Raw genomic sequence first — 24,358 nt, 5'->3', positions numbered from 1 at the left:
TCGCCAGAAGTAAAGGTGTGTAAGTTGTTATAATTTTTCTTGATGTGCAACTGTGCTTGGGCATTATGGGTTAAACCAAGTCTAGGGTGCAGCGAAACACGTGCTGTTATCACAATCAATCGCTTGTCCAGCTGCCCGGGTCTATAACACGGGTGTCACACGGCGCACTTTTGATTGCTATCAAGCCCGATCGGGATCGAATTTCTCGGTCGCGATTGGTTCCTTTGAGCAAGCTGCGCGGAGGAGGTCGATCATTTTCATCCGGATCGGGTTTGATCGCAATCGAAAGCGGACGTGCGACACCGTTATAAAGTTCGAGCAAGAGTCAAAACGGGGGTACTCAAAATAATCGCGTCGTACAAACGGGTCGTGTTTGCAGTATACTCCGTACTGTATTTTGTAAAAAGGTAGTACACTGTGATATGCGCTAAAATCTCTGTCTGAATGTGTCCGCACGTATTATTTTGTACGCGATCGCTGGGACCGGTTGCAGACAAGGCTGCGTGAAACCGAACGTATGTCGTACATGATAAGGCAAATGCAAACAGTGCGCGCAATTTTTGGCGCTCTTTATAGCGGCCAGAACATCGAGATACAATCGTGAGAAACAACTTCTTTTCCCGATTGAGCGTAATAATAAGCACGAAGTACTCACAATTTTACAAACAACTGCACCATAGCGGACGTCCCTGCTATTTATGCAATCTCTTCGCAACCTCCTATGTGAAGTAAGGCGATTATATACGGCATTTGCGCTTGATTACACAGCGTAAAATCGTTAAAACGGCAACATAAAAAGCGGTAAAACAAAGTTTGCCACGGGAACAGTCTTGGATTGTCAGCTTTCTATTCACCCGCCTATTCGTCATGATGATGATAGCAAACTAAAACCTCAAATGTAGTTTGTTTTAAATCAACTGATTTTTTTTTCCTAAAATAATATCCCGCAATGTTTAGATCTTTCATTCAGTAACACGAGACCTTCGGTCAGTAGGTCACTTATTGCAGGCATAACAGCTGCGCCAAAAAAACGCACACAAAAGACGGAACATTATTGTCCATGTATGTCTGTCGGTGTTCCTTCTTTTGTGTGTGTTTTCTGTCGCTGCTGTTATGCCTGCAATAAGATTTTTCATTGCTACGTAATTTTCTCTCAAAAACATGCCACCTTTCTTATTAAAGAAAAATATAATGCAACTTAACTTGTTTTATTCAAACTTTAGCAAATACGGCACCATGAAAATCTTGTCACCAATGCTTCCTTTTGATATTGCTCACGCTAATCACCGAATCCTATTGTCTTCCTACTAGCCACGGTATTGCACCACTTGCGCAAAGGAGCCAATTGCAATTGGGGATCCCAATCAAAAGTCCCCTTGACTACACCATTTCATTCTCTATGACTGAACGAACAGCCATATCATATGCTACACATGTACGCTACAGTACTACATAGTAGATGGAGACAACCTTCTGCGGTGTTTCTGAGCGATTTAGTGTCTAAGCTGTCTTTCTTTCCAACGTTACTAGTTCATTAGCTAGTATTGTTGGTGCTGTCACTGTCAAGGCGAGTTAAAGCAAACCGCACTGCAGTAGACTTGTCTTGCTCCCAAATATAAATCACAATTTAACATGATGCATTCACATGCTCTCCTGTCAGAAACAATACATGTCATGGTGATGCAAACATGCCATTCGATTGTGACCGCGGGAAGTACCAGGAGCGCAGCGTTAAAAAGAAATGAAAAAAAAAGCTGAAAGAATGTTAGTTAATCTTTTGCAGTCTACACTATTTTGCGAATGCTATACACTTGAAACACCATTTTCAAAGCCTTTTTTTGGTGCTCGTTATAGGCCTGCAGAGATTTTCAAATCGTTCTTTTCTGATATCCAAGGAAGCCTTACTACCATAAAAAGACAGGCTCCCAACAGAAGATATTAATTTTATTGCTATAGCAATTATATGGACACTCCAGGTGCATTTCTGCCGTCAGCGTCGCATACGGTACGTGCAATATAAATTTAGTCGAAGGGCTCATCACATCATCGCCACACGCCGTATGCTGAACGTTCGAGTGTAAGCGCACGAGGGTTGAGCCAATAATGGTGGCTCAATCACACGCCTGCAAGGGAGAAAAGTGGTAGAAAGTGAGGACAAAGCATGCCATCTTCCGTTGCACACAAGGCACCGGGGGGACGGGGAGTCGTTCTACTCCGGCATGGCCGTGCGGGTTCTACCATAACAGCGATCTGCAATGAATACAAGGTCTAGGCATAGAGAAAGGTCTAAGAGCGCCAGGGGCTCATAGCTTCGTGTGCACTGTTTCCGCTGCCTATAGTTCTCGTTGAAGTGAGAGGCAGCACGACAATTCGCTTGCTATTGTTGCCAGTCTTCCTCACGCCAGCGTTTTGACAACGATTTTTGACACACATGTATTTACGTTTGCCTGTGCGCATGTGACACCATGCATGCTTTTTAAGTTAGTAAGCGAATGTCTACAAGTTTATACGGCCTATAATGCTACTATCAACTTCGTATAACTCTCTACTACTGTGCTATCGCAATCGACACTTCGCCTTTTTGGCAAAACTGTGACTTTTTTATTTGATGGCTGTAAAACTGGACGGAAATATACAATGCCAAGATATTAACACGTTGTCCCAAAGTGGTTTGCTTTGTCTGTAAATCCTCATTATTAAAGAGTCATTCAGTATCACAAAACTCCTTAACTTCTAGTGCAAGTATAATGGTGCCAAAATATGATGTGTTTACATATTCTGCCCAGTTTTAAGAATCACTGAAATTCTTCATTGAAACAGCTGATGTAATATAATGTTCAAAATAAGTTTCAATACAGTATGCACCTACCGTTTTTCTTTCACAAGAAAGAAATTGGTGGATGCTATGTACATGTGGGAATCAGTAATAAGCAAAGCTTTATTTGATGTTTACTGAAATTTCCTCACTTCACTTTTACTTCTTTACTTCTGTGTAGCTCAATGCACTTGTATTAGTCCAGTTTTGTTCTCTTACAATTTTCTTCTCCACACTCGGCTGCTTCTGCTGCCAACTTCTTTACTTCTCTGTAGCAGTAGACTATACATCAATTTTCTGCTAACAACTCTTCTGCTTGTTTTTATGCACCTCCCTAGTGGCATTCTGCAGGATTGGCAAAGAATGTTCACATAGACATGCCACATGTCCAGTTGCACAGAGCCAGTAACCCAAGTTGCATACTTGGCAAGACAGCAGCAGCCAGCACTCGTCAAGTGGGGGCAAGAGGTGCTGAAAGCATCGCTTTTAAACGACAGGTGCAATTTTTTCATGTAATGTAGTGCTACCAGTAATCGGAACAGCACTCAGTTCAATTTCAATGTGAAATTCGCATCCTTAGGGCACTTTGCACACTTTTCGGGTCCGATGTATGTATGTATGTATGTATGTATGTATGTATGTATGTATGTATGTATGTATGTATGTATGTATGTATGTATGTATGTATGTATGTATGTATGTATGTATGTATGTATGTATGTATGTATGTATGTATGTATTTTCCCACCTACCTTGGTCACTGGGTGGTCCATGGTCGAATGGGTAGCACATTGGGCTGCTGTGCCAAGGGAACAGGGTTTGAAACCAACCATTGGACCAACTTGGGTCACTGAGTATGTGGCAATGTGTACATATGTGCCGCTCTTTAACAAACCTCATTCATTGCCGACATGGGTCGCTGTACATGCGGAACTGGGTAGGTACCAGTGTTCGAAGAAACTCTTCGACACCGACTTAGAGCACTGGGCATGTGCTGCTCACTCTGCAATTGTCTTCAATGACCCTGTTTGATGCCAACGTGGCTCACTGGGCATGTGCCAGGAGATGTGTGCTGCTCTCCAATGAACATCTTTGTTGCCAGCTTGGGTAGCTAGATATGCACCATTGGGAATGTGCCACTTTACGATGACGAAAAAGATTCCTTAAATTTCTCCGATGCTGAGCAGAATTGAACCCACTCTGAAAGCCTTGTCTCCCTTTCTACAGCATCAGCAGCAGCTCTTAGCATTGCATTGGCCGAGAAATTGATGTGCCTTTTCTGTGAGAAGAGCCACGAAGCAATTGACTGTTATGCATCCAGTGACATCGAACGGAAGAAGCATCTTTTCAGGGCGACTGGAAGCTGCTTCAGATGTACCACAAAGGTTCATTGAGCTAAGGACTGTTGTCGGAAGGCGAGCTACTCGCATTGTCAAGCAAGACATGCCTTCTCCACGCGCAAGCAAGCTATTTCAAGCAAAGAAGAGAATGTGGTCAGCAGTGTTTCATCGCATTAGGCCAAATTAATGGGAAAGATAAAGACAACACTGTACTTTTGTAAACATTTAGGGTGCGTGTAGAGGGAGCACACCCTTCCGACTATGCCAGAGGCAGTTTGGATAATGGCAGACAGGGTACCTTTATTAAGTAGAATGTATCAAAGAACCTAAACCTTGAAGCAGTTGGAGAGGTCGAGATGGCAATTAACATCTTTGGCCATGGAAGTGGAATTCAATGTGCACGGCAAAGGCTAGAGAGGGTCACTGATCAAGGTCAGTTTGACGATGCTCTTCATGAGATTGAAGCTGTGGAAGTCCATCTCCCTAATCTGCAATTACATTATCAAGGCTCCGTCAGACAATGACTTTATTAATGCATTTAAGAACCACAATCAAACAGTTGCTGATGCATTTGCTTGCCCCAAGTTCCACAGGATGAAGGTATTAGCCTGATGATTGGTACAGATCAGATGTGGAAGGTTATCCAAAAGGAAGTAACCTGTGATGAGGAATAAAAGTCACCTCACGATCAAAGCATTTTTGAATGGGCTTTTCAAGATCCCATAAACAGTGACAGGCCCTTATGTCAAAGGGTGTGCAAGGACGTTTGTATGCTTCGCACAAGCTGCTCCATGGAAAAGAACATGCTACTTGACAGCTTGGGTGTCAGGTGTTCACAGTCATTTCTCGACTTTCCTTATGGTGCAACACCTTTTAAAGCAATTTATGGCTCCATTAAGGTGAACGACAAATGGAATGAAGTTGGACATTGCCAAAACGAGCAGAAGAGAAGACACTCCAACGTGTGGAACAAGTGGGACCAAATAATACATCAATAAGCATGACCAAGGCACAAAAATCATCAGACATTGCAGCCTGCCAAGTAGCAATGCAAGGCAAGCCATGGAATAGGGAAGATGGTCAGCATTTCTTTTGAGTGGAGAGCAAGAGACTTCGCATTCAAAGTGACCTTGCGAATGATACTGCACCAAGAAGCATATCCCAACAGACCCCAACGAGTACTGACCATCTCATTACCGAACTTATTGCCACACATTCCTATCAGCACCAAACGTGTGCAAGAAATATATTAGAGAGCAGAAAAGCACTGCCTGATGAACACATGGTACTGCAGGAAACAAGTCTATCTGTCAGGTCTTCGCTTGTAAGTGAGGAGGCAACAAGCATTACAAAGTGACACCAAGATAACAACCACACCTACTGTGGTGTTATAGGTCTGATACACCCTGGGTGCAGCAGTGCAAGTCCAGCAGAAGACAGTGTGTTTGCAAGTGTGTACCCTTATTATTATTTTTGTTTTCACCCTCTTCTTCTGCAGGTGGAAATGACAGTTACAATTGTCTGTAAATGTACATTGCCACTGTGAAGAGATGTGAACGTAGATGGCCCGTTTTTGTGTTGGGCAACACAATGTACATTTAGCACTTTACATAACAAAATGCAAAGAACATACTTGAGCCAACACAGCAAATTATCATATTTAGTCTTTTTGTTCGAAGCTGCCCAAGCTTAGTAGTCTTGTGAACCGCACAAATTCTGACATTCAAAAAGATGCAGCGCATCTCGGGTCGGAAGATGTCTAAAGGTCCCTGGTTTGATCCCAGGTTTCGGCGCCAGTATAAAGACTAAAACCTTCCTATTAAAGGAGCAGGCTTCATTGTAGGGGACGAACAAGGCCCTCGGACCAGAGAGAATGAATGTCTTCCTAGCGTTTATTTCGAAAAAGCAGAAGTTACTCACTCATCACAAGTACACTCTCTCGCACTTCGTTTTCCTTTTCCTTCAAATTAGAAACATGAACTACACCCACGTCACAAGGGTTCCTCAAGGACACCAACTCGACACGTGAACAGGCTGCACCACTAATGCAATGGGTGTGTTCCACTTTTTCAAAGTACGATTTTCTTGCAAACGCTTTAGCTAGCTCCACTATGAATGCACTGCGTATGAGCTGCTCTTCAATGAATCTCTTGCCAACTTGGGTCGCAGAGTGTGTGCTGCTGATTGTACGGTGAGCGAGGGAACAATTTTCAGCGTTCACAGGCACCAGTGCGCCACACATTTCTCATCTCAGAGGCCAAGAGCGGACTTCTTGGCAGTACCACTAGATGGTACAGCATGTTGAGAAAGAAGCGCGACAGAGGAGCCCATTTGCCGCATGACACGTTACTCAGCGTTCGCCATGCACTGGCACTCCATGAATTTCGGACATCACGCACAGACTTTGTGGCGGCAGCGCTAGATGTCGCCGAGTGTTCTTATGGAAGCACAAAAGAGGAGTCCCGCTACATTACATGCCTTATACATAACTTGGTTCGATGATGGCAATATGTTATGTCGCTATATTGATTCACTGCTGACTGTCGCATTATACTGTCCACAGTCATCGTAAGCTGGGTTCTACCAAATTTTTTGCATGTGTCGGTACAGCCCACACGGTCATTTTGCACCTTTAGTAGCGGGCTCCCTTGTTGCAACTCACACTGAACGTAATAGTACATGACATTAAAAAATTATTCATAAGTCAGTAGCATGAAGCTACAATGAAACCCAGTACGAGTTTCTTAGAAAGAAAGCTTCACAGTTGAAGAAAGGTTTGCGTGGTCTGGGGGGTCGGATCCATGATCAATGACTTTCTGGGGCAGTCACTCTACCATCTCAGCTAAGGAGGAGGCTAGCAGATCAAAGAGTGAAGGCGAATAAACTGACCGCCTGAAAGCATGGTGCCATGAAATATGGCAAATCATTTCTGCAGAGTTCCACAAGGTGCAGAGTTCTTTACAAGGGATAGGATTGTCACCCACATGACAGTAGCATGAAGCTAGAGAGAAAACACAATACATGATTCTTATGTACTGCAGCTTGATACTAATTAAAACATAGTAACTAACAACTATCTGGTGAAGCAAATCTTTCAGAAGACACTGCACACGTACAAACCACACGACTAGATGTGATGACATGGCAGCACTGATAGAGTGTCTTGTCAAATTTAGAGACCACAATAAATGGCTCATTCAGAAAGAAATAAAGACAGACGAGGCTGCACGAGCAGCGCAACAGCATGAACAAAAATATAAAATAATTTATTGCATGACGTGTGCCCGTGCCCATTTATGGTGCAGCAGTTTCGGGCTGTGGTTTCCTGTCTTTCAGTGATTTCAGGTAGCGCATGCGGATCCACACAGACTGGCACATCTTCATCAGTTTCAGATCCCGCAGACCCTCCTTGGATGTGGCAAAATGGTACTGTCGCCTGCATTGATAAAAGGGGAAATGGGGAAAGGTTTTACTTCAGAAAAGGCAGAGGAGATCAACCTTAGAAACATTTATTTCTTTCAATGGGAGAGATCACTTGCTTGCTTGACTGTTGCGTGTGAGCGACGGGTTTCAGGGCAACACCTGGCAGTGGTCACTGTGTGGAAGACAGGGTGCCCGGGAGCATGCATGGCCTGACAGACATGTAGATCTCTGTACGTTGCTTTTAATGAGCGATAATGATGGTAAGCGCTAATGTTCTGCTAGGTGTATGTGTAGCATGGAGACGCTGCGTCACTGTGCTGCGGCACACTGGAATCGCGCACGGGCTGATTGCTTGCAGAATTCGTCATGCCAATTGGCATGTCACTTGGCCGAGCGCATGTTTGGTTACAGTTGACGAGCAATAATTCTGACTCTAAGAGGAACGTAAATAAGTCTGAACTATCGAATGTCTAAAAAAAACTAATGTATCCAAAAAAGATCACTTTATTTCTTGGAGCTAGCAGGGCGCTGTTTTGAACGCAAACCAAACAAAGAAGCACAGAATAGCGGAACGCTGACCGAAAGGCAAACTCGACAAACAGAATGACGAGTGCAGGCCATGCGCAGGGTTGCCAGAATAGGATGTGACGATCGCAGTGTTGGTGCAAGCTATGATTCAGGCAAAGCCTCCTTGATTGGCATTAGCAGTAAAATCTCTGAGGCATAGTGTCGGGACCAAGCATAGAGTTTCTCACTATAACATCTAGAGGGAAATCTGGCGCCACCGTCTATGGGAGTTTCTTAAGGGGGCACCGTGCCGTCATGGGAATGACGGTATATGTGTCTGCGAGGCTCGTGTTGGCTGGTGTTGTAAGAGGCTCTGCTAAAACATGGATATGGCTACACAAATAATGCGTTCTCAAAGTAAAATCTTCATAAAGCGTTTCCATTCACGCACATTACATCTTTACTCACCTACAATGCATGACCAAGCGAAAAAAAGCAAGAACAGACGACAAACTTTCAAAGTGAGCGTGAACCTTGTCGTCTGTCCTCCAACTTTAGCGGCCCGCTGATACGTTTTACGTAACATATAATCGTACACGCAATAACAAGTTCTTTTAGTTAAACAAAACATGTTTTTGCATAATAATAAAACCAAAACAGCTTTTTACGTGCCATTTTAGTAGAAAATGAATCATTCTGACAGACAGAACAGTGCTTGCCAAGCGCGTCTTCAAGGTGTCCCGAGAACGATGACAATCCGAAGTCACAACATACCGGCATTCCCATGCATACCACAGTCCAGCAGCGCCAGATTTCCCTCTACGTAATGCAGTGAGAAACTCTATGGGACCAAGGCAAGGCCTCAGGGATTACCGTCTAACGCGCAATCTCTGAGGCCATACTTGATGTCTTGTCGAGGTTGCCAGAGGAGATAGTGGCGCCAGAGTCCACGGACAGTGTGCGGATAACTGAATGTTGAGCTAGCAGCTGTCCGAAATATCGGTCGTCCTTACACATTAGGTCTATGAGGCCATTGGCGTTAAGCTGTTCGAATTACCAAACATGTCCAGATTATCGGTCAGCAACTGTATACGGAGGGGCTTACCAATGTCACCACTTGGAAAATGAAATCCACACAGTTCTGAATATTTATTAGGCTGAACATGTTCCTGAGTGCGCTCTTTTGAACCCAGCAGTTGTTGCCTGCACACACCGAAGTAGGCCGCTCGCACGCTCTACACAGCAGTGAAGTACACTGTGCCAGTACAAGCACTCGTGCTGCCACTTCTGCAGTGCTTTTTGAGCAGGTTGACAACAGTCCAGTGGGCATTATGCCAATGCCCAGAGAGTTCTCATGGAAAAGATCAATAGCCAAGCTGCTTTGCGCTGTAGGTAGGGAAACAGCAAGCAAGCAAAATACAAGCCTGTGCCTATGACACATTCTGCTTTTGGAAGTGAAGAGAATCTAACGGTGAAAGCTGAGGCAAGCCCATGCTTCCTCTGCTTGTATAGTGGCACTTCAAAATGAGTTCGTCATTTACATTCTGTTGATGCCAAATCACGATCCATGGAAACTGCTCATTCACTGATGTTACGTCGGATGAGTGTTTCTGATTTAGTCTTAATCACAGGAGGAACTTGGCTGCATGTACATAGCAAGGTATGTTTTCGCTGTCGCACATAGCACTCAAGTGCTTGCAATTTTTTCATGCTCTTGACCCTCACAAAGCATGCACAAAGTGATGTGTTTTATCACATCTGCCTTTCCACTGTCATGCAGAACGGACCACAAGTACTCCATCAAGAAAGTGCCAAGTGACACATTTAAGTACCTTGTTGCATGTGCAATGAGCTGTATTACAAGCTCCTGCTATTTTGTGATTTTGATGAAACTGAAGCGGTTAGAACACCTGTCTCAAAACCAAAAACAAGGGAGTTCAAACACTGCGTTGAGACAAGAATTTTTTTATGCTCGGTGTCAATTTGAGATGACAGAGAGACTAACCAATGCAACATTCGAAGGAGGGCACTAACATGAAAATTGGTCTGTGACTGGCAGAACGGCGATCACCGTTAAATGAGCAGCATAATTACCGTATTTACTTGCATAATGATTGTACTTTCTTGTCAAAAAAATTTACGCAAATTCAGCGGTGCGATCATTATGCAGGTTAAATTTTCCGGGAAAAGAAAAAAAAATTTTCATCCTGTGTTTGCTGTGGGATGACAACAGATCAACAAACAGGCGGCTGCCACTATAACAGTGCGGGACACCAAGGCAGAAATGGCGACCAGCAGAGCAAGGCAAACGCAATTTTTTTTCTTCTCGTGAGTACATTACGTGCATTGAAACTGTTTCTTCCATATCAGTAATGAATAATATTGTTAATATCAGCAAGTTTGCGGCAATAATGTAGCTATGTCCACTTTGAGGGGACAGAAACAGAGATAGGCGCACTTATCTGCCAGTGACATAGAAACACATGTGAGGCATGCTGCAAAAATTGAGGCGTTTGTCTTCACTACTATCCTAATACGGCATGTTTCCGCTAAGAGTGGGCGAATATCTTAGCTATGTTACAAGTGTCGCCGTATGAATAGGGTACAATAGTGTAAACGTGGCTACTATCGTTGCTGCTCGCAATTTTTTTTGTGCCCACGAGTGCAGACGAGACGAATCGAAAGGTGCCTTTTTTGTTGTTGTTTTGACCACAACCGTTATAAAGCCTACAAATAACAAAGCCAAGGCAAGTTTCGTTGTAGCTTTTTTTTTTCCATGGAAGTGATGAAAGGAATGAAATGGTGCATTTGCTTAAGAATCTGTTTGGTGGGTGCAGACCACTTGTTATGTCTTGAGTCGTTTGCGTAGCATTCGACAGCATTCCACAGATGGTAAACGCCAACACCATTACCTAGACTTGGCAGACGACTTATTGCTGCGATCAGGGTGCGATCATTACGTGGGAAAGAAAAAAAAGCAAATTTTGAGGACAACATTCATGGGTGCGATCATTACGCAAGTGCAATCATTTTGCAAGTAAATACGGCAGTGACAAATGTACCAAGGCAACAGACAAAGCAGACATTGAGCATGACTACACAAAGGTTGGATTCCAGACCCATGCTTCTTAAGGAGTGGTGTAAGGGCAGATAGCTCCAAAACAGGGTTTACAGTCCTGCTGAGAGCCCAGAATAATTGTGACAGTGGCTGGTTATCAAGTTGAGCAAGAGTCGCAGCCGGCATCCAAAGCGAGGGCAAGCACATACTTTGTATAGCACAATGATTCATAGTTTCAGCGATGTGGTGCAACTAAAAAGAAGGTGGGTCACATTACGCAAAGAAAAAAAGAAGTTCAGGGTCAGTAAGTTATGGGGTCTTGGAAGAAGTGCAGTACGGACAAAGAGGCAGTGGACTCAAACAAAAACCACGTCTATTCTGGCTATGTCAGCAGGCGCCACAGATGTAGGGCATCATGAATGCCTACCTGCACAGATCAAGCCTGAAGGTGTCTACTACCACAATGACAAATACAGAGGCCGCAACTACTGCACTGCTGCTACAGAAGGAAGCAATATGATATGACAAGAAAGGCAGCATGACGTAAGGGTGAAATTTTAGGAACAGCTATTAACGAAAGACAGTCAACTGAACCTGGAGCATAATAGGAATTTCTACAGAAGCTTCACTGGCAACGTGCAGCAAACAGCTTGAGAAAAAAAGCAATAGTAAGCAATGCCACAGAAGAGGAGTACACAGTCGTACCAGACATGTTGAAGCGTACAGTCAACAGTGTTCCTCGCACTGTGTGAAGATCGAAAGCTCGTGCCGAGTCACATTAAATTTCGTAGAAGGGATCGCGTCGCTGAAGGTGATGGCCCGAAAATACCGCCCTAGGTGTGATTGCACAGCTAAGCTGCTTCATCCCGTCAACCCTTCTATGATGGGTTATCCCAAGCCTCACCTGAGTATCCTGCGGCATGAGCGGAAGTAGCCCCTCTGCAGCAAACTCATTGCCAAGTAGATGTGACACCGGCACACGGTCACCGGGTCACCAAAGCGCAGAGCCAGCTTCAGCTGCTTCACCGACACCAGCCCCGCCGCCTCCGCCTGCACCAATGTTGCAGTCAATGGAACGCAGTACCAATACAAAATTCATTCGTTCAAACTTCAAAATATAGAAATGCCATTGCCAACCAGTGAACTTTAGAATTTGTGAAATCCACAAACAGGACACAAAGGAGGCAATATCATGCATTTTTTAAAAGCTTGCCATGAGTACATGCCTTTTGAGGGATACATACGCACTCTATTAATGATGATCTACCTCTGGACGCAGCACACAAGCAAGAGAAAACTTGGAACGGCAAATAGTGACACACAACACTTTATTTTCAGACCATAGTGATTTTTTTTCAGTGACTTATTGTTCTTAATTCTGCCAGCTTCAGGAACTTGTCTCTATTTACTTGCATGAAAGAAGTACCGTTCTTGCATGCTTTCACCAAACGTGAAACTTCCAACCTTAAACAAAAGGCTCGGGGACTGACGAGCGAGACTTTTTCTGAGAGAAAATTTATTTTGTAAAATTTCACATAACTTCTGTAAAACAAGCCTGAATTCATACACCTTATAGAAAACTCTGGAGAGTTGGCAGGCATGCATTGCTGACCCTTATGCCATAGTCTAGCAGAATGCTTTGCTGGTCTAGTTGGTGAACATACATGAAGTAGCAAAAGAAATTCAGAATAAAAGAAGGAGGTGACAGGACAGAGCACTACACTCTCAACCAATGTCTTTATTTAGGCAACGAGCACATAGTGGGGTTATCCACAAGCCACTTGAGATGCAGTGTCATAAGGGCACGTTTAAAGATGGCAGCTCAAAAATTCATATTCATTCTGATAGAAGGTTACAGAGAAAAGCTGACACATTGCTCACTGCATGTTTTTATGAAATATGCCTAGGCCAACTCTCATACAATTGTACTTCAACTCCTTGTCACTATATAATAAAGGAATGTTGAAAATGCATTTGAACTTTTCATCTTCAGTCACTTTTAATTTTTTTCCTGACTGCTTTCAGTTCAGCCGTGCTGGCTCGTGGCATCCAATGTGGCGTTACATTTTCTGAACACACTTCCTATTTCTCATCACTCAAGCACATAGAAATAAATTTTATGCTCTTACTGGCTGATCTGGGTTTGTTCACGCTCAAGTCTACTACACAGATTGCGGCATGTGGTAGCATGTTTGATACGAAAATCCAAGCGCAGCGCCTTGCTTGTATCAGGCCAGCACGAAAGTACATTTCCTGAGTGACGACAGTTGCCATCATCCGTTGCCAGCACAGAGTAAGAAGTGTCACGTCCCGTTGCTTCCACGGCATGCATTTAATCCTCCAGCAACACTGGAACTGAACACTGATGAAACTGATGGTACACTGATGGCACTGATGGAACACTGATGGCACTGCCACTTCTTTCCTCTAATAAGAAATTAGCTTTCTTGGTATACTATGGCTAAAGGAACCGTATAGTCCCAGTTAATTTTGGAGCAACGAGGCAAGTGCTGTACCAAAACTACTCATCAAGCAATGTAGGCTACTAAATACTACACCTGTGCAAATAGGAGGAGTAACAAGCTGGGCTGGTTGGTTCTGGTTCAAACTGAATACGAATGAGACACTAGTGAGGAGTGCTCTCTTATACGTGTCTCAACCGAAGGTCAGCAAAATTCCATACACTGAAGCAAAGCAATGCTACACTGGAGAAATGGCCACATACATGTTCAGGCAAGCACTTTTCAGGCTATCACTTTTCCTTCTCTATGTTACCTAATTTAGCAAAACAGCCATGATCACGGCAAACATGGCCAGTAAATGCTTTATGTCACATGATCCCCCACTTCATTTTCTTTCTTCTTCTTTTCCTTTTTTTTGCTGCTCTGCACACTTTCAGTGGCAGTTTTGCACATTCTGAGTTGGATGATTTACTAATGTCACGTGCCATAATTGGTGAAGCTGCAGACAGTGCATCTGACGCTGATGCGTTTTTGTGCGCCGCAACTCTGATTCTTCAACAAGTATCGGGGCTCTTTTGAGAGGAAGGGTGCATAGACGTTCGTTTGAAATTTCCGCTCTTGTACTACCATGCAATGGTTCCATACTTTGCAGACACAATCATCAGTGTGTAATCTACAAAGCACGCTTACCTGCTTGCAATCCCCAAACATGGTGAGCCGCCCTTCAAAGGGGCTCTCAGCTCGCTCATGACTAGGGTGAGTAAACACAATCTGTGGTTAGAGCATGGAGCTGTGAATGTCTTGGGCAAGTTTTGTAGTTGTACTTAGCATACAGAGCTCAGACGGAGGGACGTCAAGATAGTCTCCCATACTTTTCAAAGAAAGGGCCCTACAACATCATTTGTCGAACTGCCAGTTGATGTCAGGTGGCAGCTGCCATGGACGCCAACCACTTAGCAGTGACTTTTGCTCACAAATAAACTGCACGCACGAGTTCAAGCAGGAATGCAGGCCCTTCCAGATTTTCTATGAAATGGGGAAGTCACAGCAGTCCGATGCCTCTTGCCTGCACTGCCCCGGCTCTTTTGTCGCTCATGAGCAGCTTTATCAGTGGACCACCTCAAAACGCTACCTCGTGTGTACAGCGGGAAGAAGAGAATGAAAGAAAGGAGCGAGGCACTGCTATAGGTTCTGCCCCAGCCGAGGGGAACACATGAGTTGAGGGAGAAATTAAACATTGCATTCTCATTATATTCGTCATATGAGGCCCTTTTTAACAATCCCTTGAGAATATATTCCTTGAAAGGCATTGTACTTGTTTTAACATGTGACTCAGGTAGCAGATGAACAGTGCCAGCAAAACATGAAGACAAAGAAAACAATAATGAGAGCTCAGGTATCAAGAAATTTAGTCTCAAATGTGCATTGCATTTTAGACTGTAAGCTTCCCACAGAAAGGCAGCAAAATTCGAAAGCGCCCTGAATTAATTTTGACGATGTTGTAGAAGGGTACTGAGTCATTAGGGTAAGTCCTTATGATCATTAAGTGACACATTTAAGCGTTTTGCATAAAGCGTGTAATTTATTATAAGATTTTAAAGATGTGCATTGCTATCGATTGCAGCCTACACCACTCACGGAGTTTTTTATCATCTATGTAGTGGGAACGCGTGACATCTACCCGGAAAGCTATCTGAATGTGACCACGTTGTGTCGTCAATAATTTTTCAACCTTATGGTCAGCTTCTTTCTGTAAAGAAGTAACAGAAAGAGAATACACAATGACGATTTGTCCGTACACTGAAGCACTTCTGGCACACAGAAAGTGTCCTCTGCTTGTGTTACAACATGCTCCGCGCTGACACAAGTTGCACAGTCAGTGTTGGTCTCGAGGTTTCTTTCTGCGAGGACTATGACTTGCCCTTGTTTCATTGCCGGCTCCAAATCTAGTAATTGGCAAGATGTCAAGTTGCGACATTGTGTCCGTCTGCAAGGCAACAGGCAAGCAGAGTGGCTGCAGCACATCAGGCTGTCGATACTTGATCAGTGCCAGGATCTATGCATTCGCAGCCATCGCTTTACGTGGGGGAATTACTACCCCAAGAGAGAGCTTTAGCATGTCTGGTATTCCAGTAAATGCAGGTGGACTGGGCGTTTTGCCAGATGGGTGATTGCACAAACTTAAGTGGCCTGCAGGGTGCATCCACCTAGTGGTGCAGAGCTCAACCTGACGAACACAGAGCTAATATAGCAGTAACCAAGTGTATTCTACTTTGCTACAGGCGTAAAGTTTTGGCCACAGCATAATGGTGAACACATCAGTTTTATAAATGTTTAAAGTGCTTTCCACTTGGTTGTTACAGCAATATTAGTTCTCTGCTTGGTTGGTTGAGCTCTGTGCCACTAAGTGGCTGCACTATGCAGGCTGCTCAAGTTTACACCTCCACCCAACCGTCAAAACACCCAGCTCGCCTGCATTTATCGGAATGTCAGACACGCTCGGTGCTGTGGCAGAACGCTCACAATGCATGCTGTTTAAATAGCTCTTGCTGGAGATTGACAGCCAAGCGGCTAGCAGAGAGGTTGGAGAAGCCTCATGCGCTGGCTTCAAGGCAACTGGAAGCAGATGTTGCAATGTCCCATCATGGCGCCAGTGAAAATGGAGCTTAGCCCCAATGGCTTGGAGAACAAGTTGAGGAGGAAAGGCATGTTTAGGGAGGAGGGTAACTTGTAATCATACGTAGCTCTCTCAATATGAGACGCTTCACTGAAACTGTGATGTGGATGTTTTATAGTAGCTGTACCCCATGCATTCACAAAATTTGACAAACCATTTCAGGGACCTCTAAAGTTCTTTTGGTCCAATAGGAAATTTGTATCTGCAATTATTTTATATCGCAGTTAAATCATACAGCGATCTGGCAACAGTATTGAGCGACAGAATGAAGTGCGTTTCGTGTGGACAATGGGTAGTGTCCAGACCCTCATAATAATAACTTATTTACCCTTCAAGACCCATTGCAATGTGCATAGTATTGCACATAATACTACAAAAATATAATAAAGTGGACTTCCATTATTTTGACTCCAATTAGGCTTTTCGGGGAATCTGACCCCTATTGAGGGTCCCGATAGGTGTCCATACAATTTTATGGGCCCAAACTTTCGTTATTCCGATCTCAAGATAGCCCCCACTGGATAATTCGAACTTGACTGGTAAGCTATGCCGCAATACAGCGTGTTATGTGATAAAGCACATCGAAACGTGTCACGGGACACAGAATGCGTTCGTTCCTTAATTGCACACGCGTGCATGTGCCACAGTGAGAGCACCTAGGCGCATGCTGGCAGCCATTCAGAGCTGCTTCTGATGTTTCTGTGCCAACTCGAGCCCTCGTTTGAGACTGCCAACGGGGCCTGGTATGCACTCCTTAATTATACGTGCGCACAAGCGCTGTGCACTGAGGAGTGAAGAAAAGCCATCTGTGTCTTGAGAAAGCTAGTGAAAACGAAGGCAGTAAGATGAAAAACTCCGAAAGTCGAAGGCACGCTTAAGGCGAACAAAAGAACAGGGGTCTATCCAAAACTTGGAAGGCCTGCCAGCAAAGTTATTAGGCGTCACACTGCTCGTACTGTGACTAGAGATGGTGCATGTGTAAATTAAGGAACACGTGATACGTCCTGTAACAGTGGCACCTTTCCCCTGCTTGGTATGCTTTACCGCATAACATAGCTGTATTGTGGCGAAGCTAATTTTAAGGAGTACTACTGCCAAGTGAATTAACGGCGTGTTCCGGTGTTTTTTTTCTTTTTTGTCTTTTGTTTCATTCGACCCACCGGATAATTCGACCAGTTTCATTGGTCCTGTCAGGGTAAAGTTAAAGGAAGTCGACTGTATGCCATAATAAACTACAATACTATACCACAATGTACCATAACATTGTATCGAATATACTACAGTGGACTCTCCTTAAACGGAACCTAAAGGGACCAGGGAAATTGGTTCCGTTTATCAGGAGTTCCATTTACTGAGAGACAAGGCTGAATACAATTGCATGAATACAAAACAAACCAACCATGAGGATGGCATTCCATTTAAGAGCCAGTTTTGTTTAACTGATTTTCGATTATCAAGATTCCACTGTATATAGCAATGGATAAAAAAAATATTGGTGCATAAAACAAGCTGCAAAGCAAGGAGCAGGCTTGTACGCAACAGTTATGGAATGAAATGGGCTGTAACGATGTCTTTGGACTTTGTGGGGCTTTGCTCATTGACAACAGACTCGGGCAGTCGATTCCTTCTTTTAATATTGTTTGGTAAGAAGGACTGATCAAAAGATTTTGTTGATCCATGAAGTCGCCGTAAACTATAACAATTGAAAAGGATGGCTGGAAGTATGATTTGGAAAAAGGAAAAGTGCACTATGAATATCTGGGCGATGGTAGTTTCTGGAAAAGAGAATGACGGTTGACCCTGCACTGCACAGGCAGAGACGGAAGACCAAGGGATGACCCCCAATGATGGCTCTCTCAGAGTAACAAGAGCCTATGCTGAAGGCCATGCTTTTGTGTATTGCAACGTCACCATGTTTTTCTGCACTCAACCCCGCAGTAGCCCCGCACTTATGTATGTCACACAAGCCACTACGAAATTCCGGTCACGGTTAGTGACCGGAATTAAGACCTCGCGTTAAAATGTGTACAGCCCAGTTTTTTGTTTGTTTAACCATACTGGTCACCTTACTGTCAGTTAAAACTAAACTGAGAATAGTTGGACAACCTTGTCATGGTCCCTCAAGACAACGTCAAAACAACAGCTGCTGGGACACACACTGGTACAACGTGATTTGGGCAAGTTGGTTCACGTTGAAGGTAAAGTGAAGCAGCATGATGGAACGAAAGTAGTCCTGTTATGTACAATTTCTGTATTCACTCCGTTGCACTGCTTCAATTTACCCCTGCTTACTATGATGCTGTGGTCAGAACAGAAGTGATCCCAGTTGAAGGAAGGGCAGTTTCCAGGGGGCATTTGCTATGCTGAGAAGTGGAATGCATCACAGACCACTACTGTTCTTAAGGGGCCCCTCACCAGGTCTGGCCACTTTGAGCTTACAAGCGCCGTGCATACAATGCATGCTAACGATTGTGTCTGCTCAGTATTACATTGTTAAGCGCCGCAGAAAGGCCTAAATTTTAAACCGAACGCCGTTTGCGCTTCTCCTGGCAGGTGCCGCGCTCCCAACCAGAGCGTCGATACAGATCACACAAGTGCTCCCACGTACATGGCGGCGCTGTGACATTGCTCATAGTGGCAGGTAATTTCAAGAATTAGTCAAGGCAACATCTGTTATTAGTGTAGCCTGTTGCTTCAATAGATTAATTAAAGTTTAGATAAAAAAATAAAACACACGAACCGAATGTATGCGTGTTTTTCTTTTAGTTTGCTTTCTGCTTGTTTCCACATCATGTAGTTGCACATGCTGACAACGTAACTGTCATTTTGTACCGTGTTCCAGCGCGATCATGCTCCGTGATCGGCTTGCGTCTGCCTCAGTGTTCGTGTAGCACTGACTTATACGGCCAGTCATGTGTTCTTGTGCATAGCGCACAAAATCGTGTGCTGCGCGAGACGAGACAAATGCAACAGCCTGCGCTCGACACTGTCAGTGGAAGCACGCCACGCAGAAAAAAAGGGAGGAAAACAAAAAATGAAGGCGGGGCCCGTGACGTATGCGTCCCGCAATCCTCGTGCTCCGGCATAGGAGAATGCAGGAAGGAATTTCGCTCGTGGACGCTAGACAGGGCAAGTGGAGAGAGTGTCTCTCTTGGCAGTGGCCTCCTGAAATCATGGGTTCGCGGCACAGAAATATTTTTATCTCGGCTATTAATAAACCAATTTGAAAAATTCTTGTGTATAAGAGAAATTTGTTATTTGGCCTGGTGAGGGGCCCTTTAGGACTTCAACTGATGCAATCAGAATGAACTGACTTTTGCGGGCAGGACAAAAGCTTAATGCTACAGTTGAGAGCGCTGCGTTTTTCTGTCATCTTGCTAGGACATTGCATGCACGCTAAAATGGTAAGTATGGTTTAACTTCATTACTAACGATGTCACATCCTGCCTGAAAGTATCTTCACTATATCCAATACCTGCTATAAGTACATATCAGTTACATTTCAGTATTAGCAACGCACATATTAGATTTGCTTCATTCTCTCTATGTCAGCTATATCAAGGTACAACGGCACGTAAAAGCCGTGTTGAATCCTTTCTAGGCACAACAAATAGCTTTTCCCGACTCTCTCATACCCAGATTAAAAGAATGTACATATTCATTTGCATGACTGAAATGCAGACCACAAGACACTTGCCGGTTTGAAAAAGGCAGGCGAGTTTGCTGAGTTACTCTTGTAAAGGTCACCGTGCCTGCAATAAAATGTACAGTTACAAGCAAAACAAAACTTACAAATCGGGAGCAGTAATCACCGAGTGCAGAGAAAGCTCCACCAAGGGTTGACAACCAAGCCATTGTGTTTTCTAGTTCAAGCTGTTGTACCACTAGATGGATGATCTTGGCTTCCCTGAAAAGACAACACACAAATGACCAGCTAAAAATAATCAATGAAACCTGAGACCTTGTCTCATTCTAATTATTTAGGAAGATGGTCAATGTAGAACAGCCATGGGAGCACTAATGCTTTCCTTCAGAGAGCCATAATAATTACGAGATATAAGGCACTCCTCCGTATTTCGGTAACTGTGGAAATGAGGCAACCGAAGACATCCCGCTAACTGCTGTCAATGACAATCTCACAGATTGTTGCATAATGAATGTAATACTCTTAGCACGCTGTGTAACATGTTACACAGCCAAATATACCTGCAGCATGTGTTGAACCGTCGGCTGCCAAAAACCATTATGCATTGAACTGAGTGAACAGATGTGGATTAGTGAAAATAAGTGGCCATTTTATGATGGTACTAAAGGGCTCAAAACAAACAAACAAACAAACAAACAAACAAACAAACAAACAAACAAAGTGCTTGACCTAGACCAGGCGTGGCTAAAGACTGCATGCAGGTCTTCTTGTGTCTCCAAGACAACCATGGTTGGCTATCAAGTCCGGCCCTCGCCGTCTGTCTTGATATATATACACGCATGTACTGGTAAGTTTAACCAAACCAGGAACCTTTCATGAAGGTATGCATATGCTTTTCTAGGAATTTAGACTAATGTTCCTTGGTCAGGAAGACAAGTGCACATCTTATGTACTTAAGCGGGGATTTGAAGTGGTTTTTGTGCTGCTTGTTATCTGTAAAAAAAAATTTTCTTTGCTGCCCTTGCAGTTAAACCATTGCCATGCCTTGACAACAAACTATACTTTGAATATGGCTACTGGATTGCTGAAAATACAGACACAAACACACTGCATCATTAATGTGATAGAATTCTTACCCCACTTTAGTATCTCTATAATTCTTTTATTTCTAGTATTTATCGACTTGCTGCAAGTACACTTCACAGGTGCCCATTTACATGTCTGACAGATAAAAGTGAGAACGCACACTTTTTTGCTGAGAATGAAACCTGAAAAAGACGCCTGTACAATCACGCTGTAGTTCAATCAATTAGATATGCTGAACCCCAATTCTACAGTGCCAGTGAGAACAAACCTGGCTGCAGTTAGGAGGCTGCATTTAGTGAAAGTTTCTTTGTGGGATCCAAAGGCATAGGCTCTGTGGCCCACGGCAGTGCTGTGGCATGTGGGTGTAATAATGCGATTAGCATTCTTAGCCTACTTTCCCAACAATAGATTGTAAAAAAAATGTCTTCAGCAATGCAATGTGTCGCTAAATGCTAATCACATTAACTCCAGCAGTCATTGTGAAATTGGTTCGGCCAGAATTTTTAAAATTTTGGTGACAGCTTAAGAGCACAGGAAAACACACACACAGACAAACACCCAAGAAAGAAACCCCATTTCTCACGTCCTCATGTGAAAAGTGAGGCCTTTAATGGCTGTTTTGTGTACGTGTGGGAGACAGAGAGTTCAGAACATGCCTGTATGTGTGTGTTTTCTTGTGCTATTACGCAGTTATGAAGATGGGTTACCAACTAGCCCAGCTACAAGTTATTTTAGTGTATCATCTACTTCAGCTATCATGTTTACAAGTATGATGCCTACTCTGATACCCACCAATCATTTCTTCCATCTACTATCTTTTTATAGACTTCCTGGCTGTGACATGAACTGCAAATATACGGTATGCCATGCACCATTGCTTCAACTTTGTATGTATCCTTAATCTTCTGAGCGATAAATGTTGTGAAGCTTTCCGAACAATATGCTGGCAAATCAGCAATAATTGTACTGATTCAGTGCCACCCTTATTCATCAACATATTAACAACCAGTACTAAGTAGATATTTATCAGCCTCGAAAAAAATTGGCAACGAAAAAAGTAAGTTGAGAAGGAAATCGGACGGCTGGTTTCGTCGGCTCTAGTTGGAGAAAGGGGAAAAAAAAAAAAGACTATGGAATGCTGCTGATCTTACCATACCTAGTGCAATATTTGAGGCAATGTACATTGCGAGTTTCTGATTAATCTAAGATAATCACTGGTTAGATCGCACTGTAACAAGGTCACCGAAGAAAGTTTGTTAAGAAAATGATCTCCAACACAGATTGCATTGCCCGCTTTTAGGTTTATCCCCTTTACATGCATCAACTACTCTACATGCATCACTAGCCTAAATTAAATGTAAGCTAGAGAAACGAAACGTTATGAAACGAAATCTATTAAACAGCGCTCCTTGGGTTATACAAAAAGTACCCACCAAGACATGTCCATCACAGGGTTCCACGGTACAAGCAGCACAACAACACTCACAGTCACCGGGTAACTTCTTAAACGTTTCGTCCAACGGCACTTTTGGCATTCGCTCCGAAATTTGTTAAGGCAAAGAGTACGATAATTTTGAGATCTAGAAAGTTCTACAATCATACTCCAGAACAGCCGCTCGTCCACTGCGGCCGAAATCTGTGCCCTGACGACTGAATCGGGGCTGGTCCCAGTCGCTGAACATGCGACGGTGTCGGCAGTGTTTTCGCCCAATCGAAGCGCATCGTCCAGTCTGAGCGATAGCGTGTGAACAGCCACGACCGAACCTCGAGTAACGAGGAACGTATCGCCGCTCGACGCGAGGGCCAACTCGACACATCCCGGCTCGAGCATTCCGGTTTGGCTTTTCGATTCTTCCATGATCGACTAGAAATGAATTTCTACGTTGACTAGAAGCTGACGGGGCATAATTTTGCTGTACTGGTCGCACAACTATGTCTGCGACCGTGGAGACAAGCCGGCTACATAATTTCTCCGACTACAAGGACGGCGCCATTGCCGTTATGCTGTTGTGCCAAGGTTGCCTCATTACTATTTCTTTCGGCCCATACTCCGCAGGAAAAATTGTTCTTGAGCTTTTATGCTTTCACCTTGCGGTGTCTTTACCATCGACAACGGTGCCATTGGTAATTAAGGACCCATGGCTAGCAGAAGCTTTGTCGGATATATGAGAATATTGTAAAATGTGATACAAATCGGGCATGCTCTGTTAGTGATATATCATTATTTTGTTTTTGTACGTTTAAAAAAATTGCAGTACACTCTTAGAAAAATTTACACCCTTTGGGGCGTATCTTGTCCCACAACAATAATCGTCATCACGCACGGCATGCGCCTTATCAGTGTGACGCAGCATTCTCGACAGGAAAGTAGCGAGCGCCGAGTTTTCAGGAAAGGAAACGCAAGCAAGGCAGATGACGATTATTGTTGTGGGACAAATATACACCGTGCAACCGTTTTAAGAGTGTATCTGTGCCCAAAGAATAGATTATACATAATAAAAACGTACAAGGGATGTACTGAAAAACAAAAATCATGAGACATTCCACTCTGTGAAGGTGAATGACCGGCAGAGCTTGTAGCACACGACAAGGATTTGACACAGAATTTTGAACAAAGGCACGAACACACTTATTGTCTTAATCTGTGGTTACCGTAACGAAAGCTACACTCTAAAAACTGTTTGCACCCTTTGGGGTGTATATTTGTCCCACAACAATAATCGTCATCTGCGTTGCTTGCGTTTCCTTTCTTGAAAACTCGGCGCTCGCTACTTTCCTGTCGAGAATGCTGCGTCACACTGATAACGCGCATGCCGTTCGTGACTGGGAAGTACCGGGCTCGCAGCGTTAAAGAAAGGAAACGCGGGCAAGACAGATGACGATTATTGTTGTGGGACAAAAAAAAAAACACCCCAAAGGGTGCAACTGTTTTTAGAGTGTACGGACATACATTAATTTTTGTACATAAGGGTTCATCCGTGTTATACCTTCGTTACACATCCGTTATACACATTCGTGTTTTCATTTCGCGATATACTGAGGCAAAGAACTTGAGACCGAAATCGCCGCACCCACTGGCAGTGGGCCAGTCATTGGGCCAGCGCCGTCAGCGCCTTCGCAGAGTACGCCAGGGAGCGCTGGCATGATGAGCGGCAACGGAGCCAGCTGTGGAAGAAGACGACGACGAATGCTCGAGCAGTGGCACGAGCCATTGCTGGTGATAGTTTTTGCTCTCACACATGAACATTTCCTGAACAGTGACCAAACGTACTCAGGCGCGGTGGGGGCGTCTTGCGCTGGAGTTTGAGGTATAGTAGCGGACAGGCCGCCATTGGAATCTGAAC

General features: G+C 43.9%; 1 protein-coding gene across 2 annotated transcripts in view; it reads right to left on the bottom strand.

Annotated features, from left to right (window-relative positions):
* Positions 1-23,090, bottom strand: part of LOC135910967 (uncharacterized) — a 33,346-nt gene extending 10,256 nt beyond the window's left edge. Inside the window, exons 1-4 of one of the 2 annotated variants that reach the window (XM_065443041.2) lie at positions 22,448-23,070; positions 20,075-20,189; positions 12,048-12,193; positions 7,403-7,591 (exon numbers count right to left, since the gene is read on the bottom strand). In XM_065443041.2, coding sequence (XP_065299113.1) covers positions 7,450-7,591; positions 12,048-12,193; positions 20,075-20,189; positions 22,448-22,872 — 828 coding nt within the window. In that variant the 5' untranslated portion in view covers positions 22,873-23,070 and the 3' untranslated portion in view covers positions 7,403-7,449. Of the gene's footprint in view, positions 1-7,402; positions 7,592-12,047; positions 12,194-20,074; positions 20,190-22,447 lie in introns of those variants that run through there. The other variant, XM_065443042.2, reaches the window with a different exon arrangement.
* Positions 23,091-24,358: the final 1,268 nt, after the last annotated feature.

This window comes from Dermacentor albipictus, chromosome 2 (assembly GCF_038994185.2).
Source record: "Dermacentor albipictus isolate Rhodes 1998 colony chromosome 2, USDA_Dalb.pri_finalv2, whole genome shotgun sequence".
Lineage (NCBI taxonomy): Eukaryota > Metazoa > Arthropoda > Arachnida > Ixodida > Ixodidae > Dermacentor > Dermacentor albipictus.
Note: the sequence above shows the minus strand (reverse complement) of the source record. Positions and strands in the feature narration are given on the sequence as shown.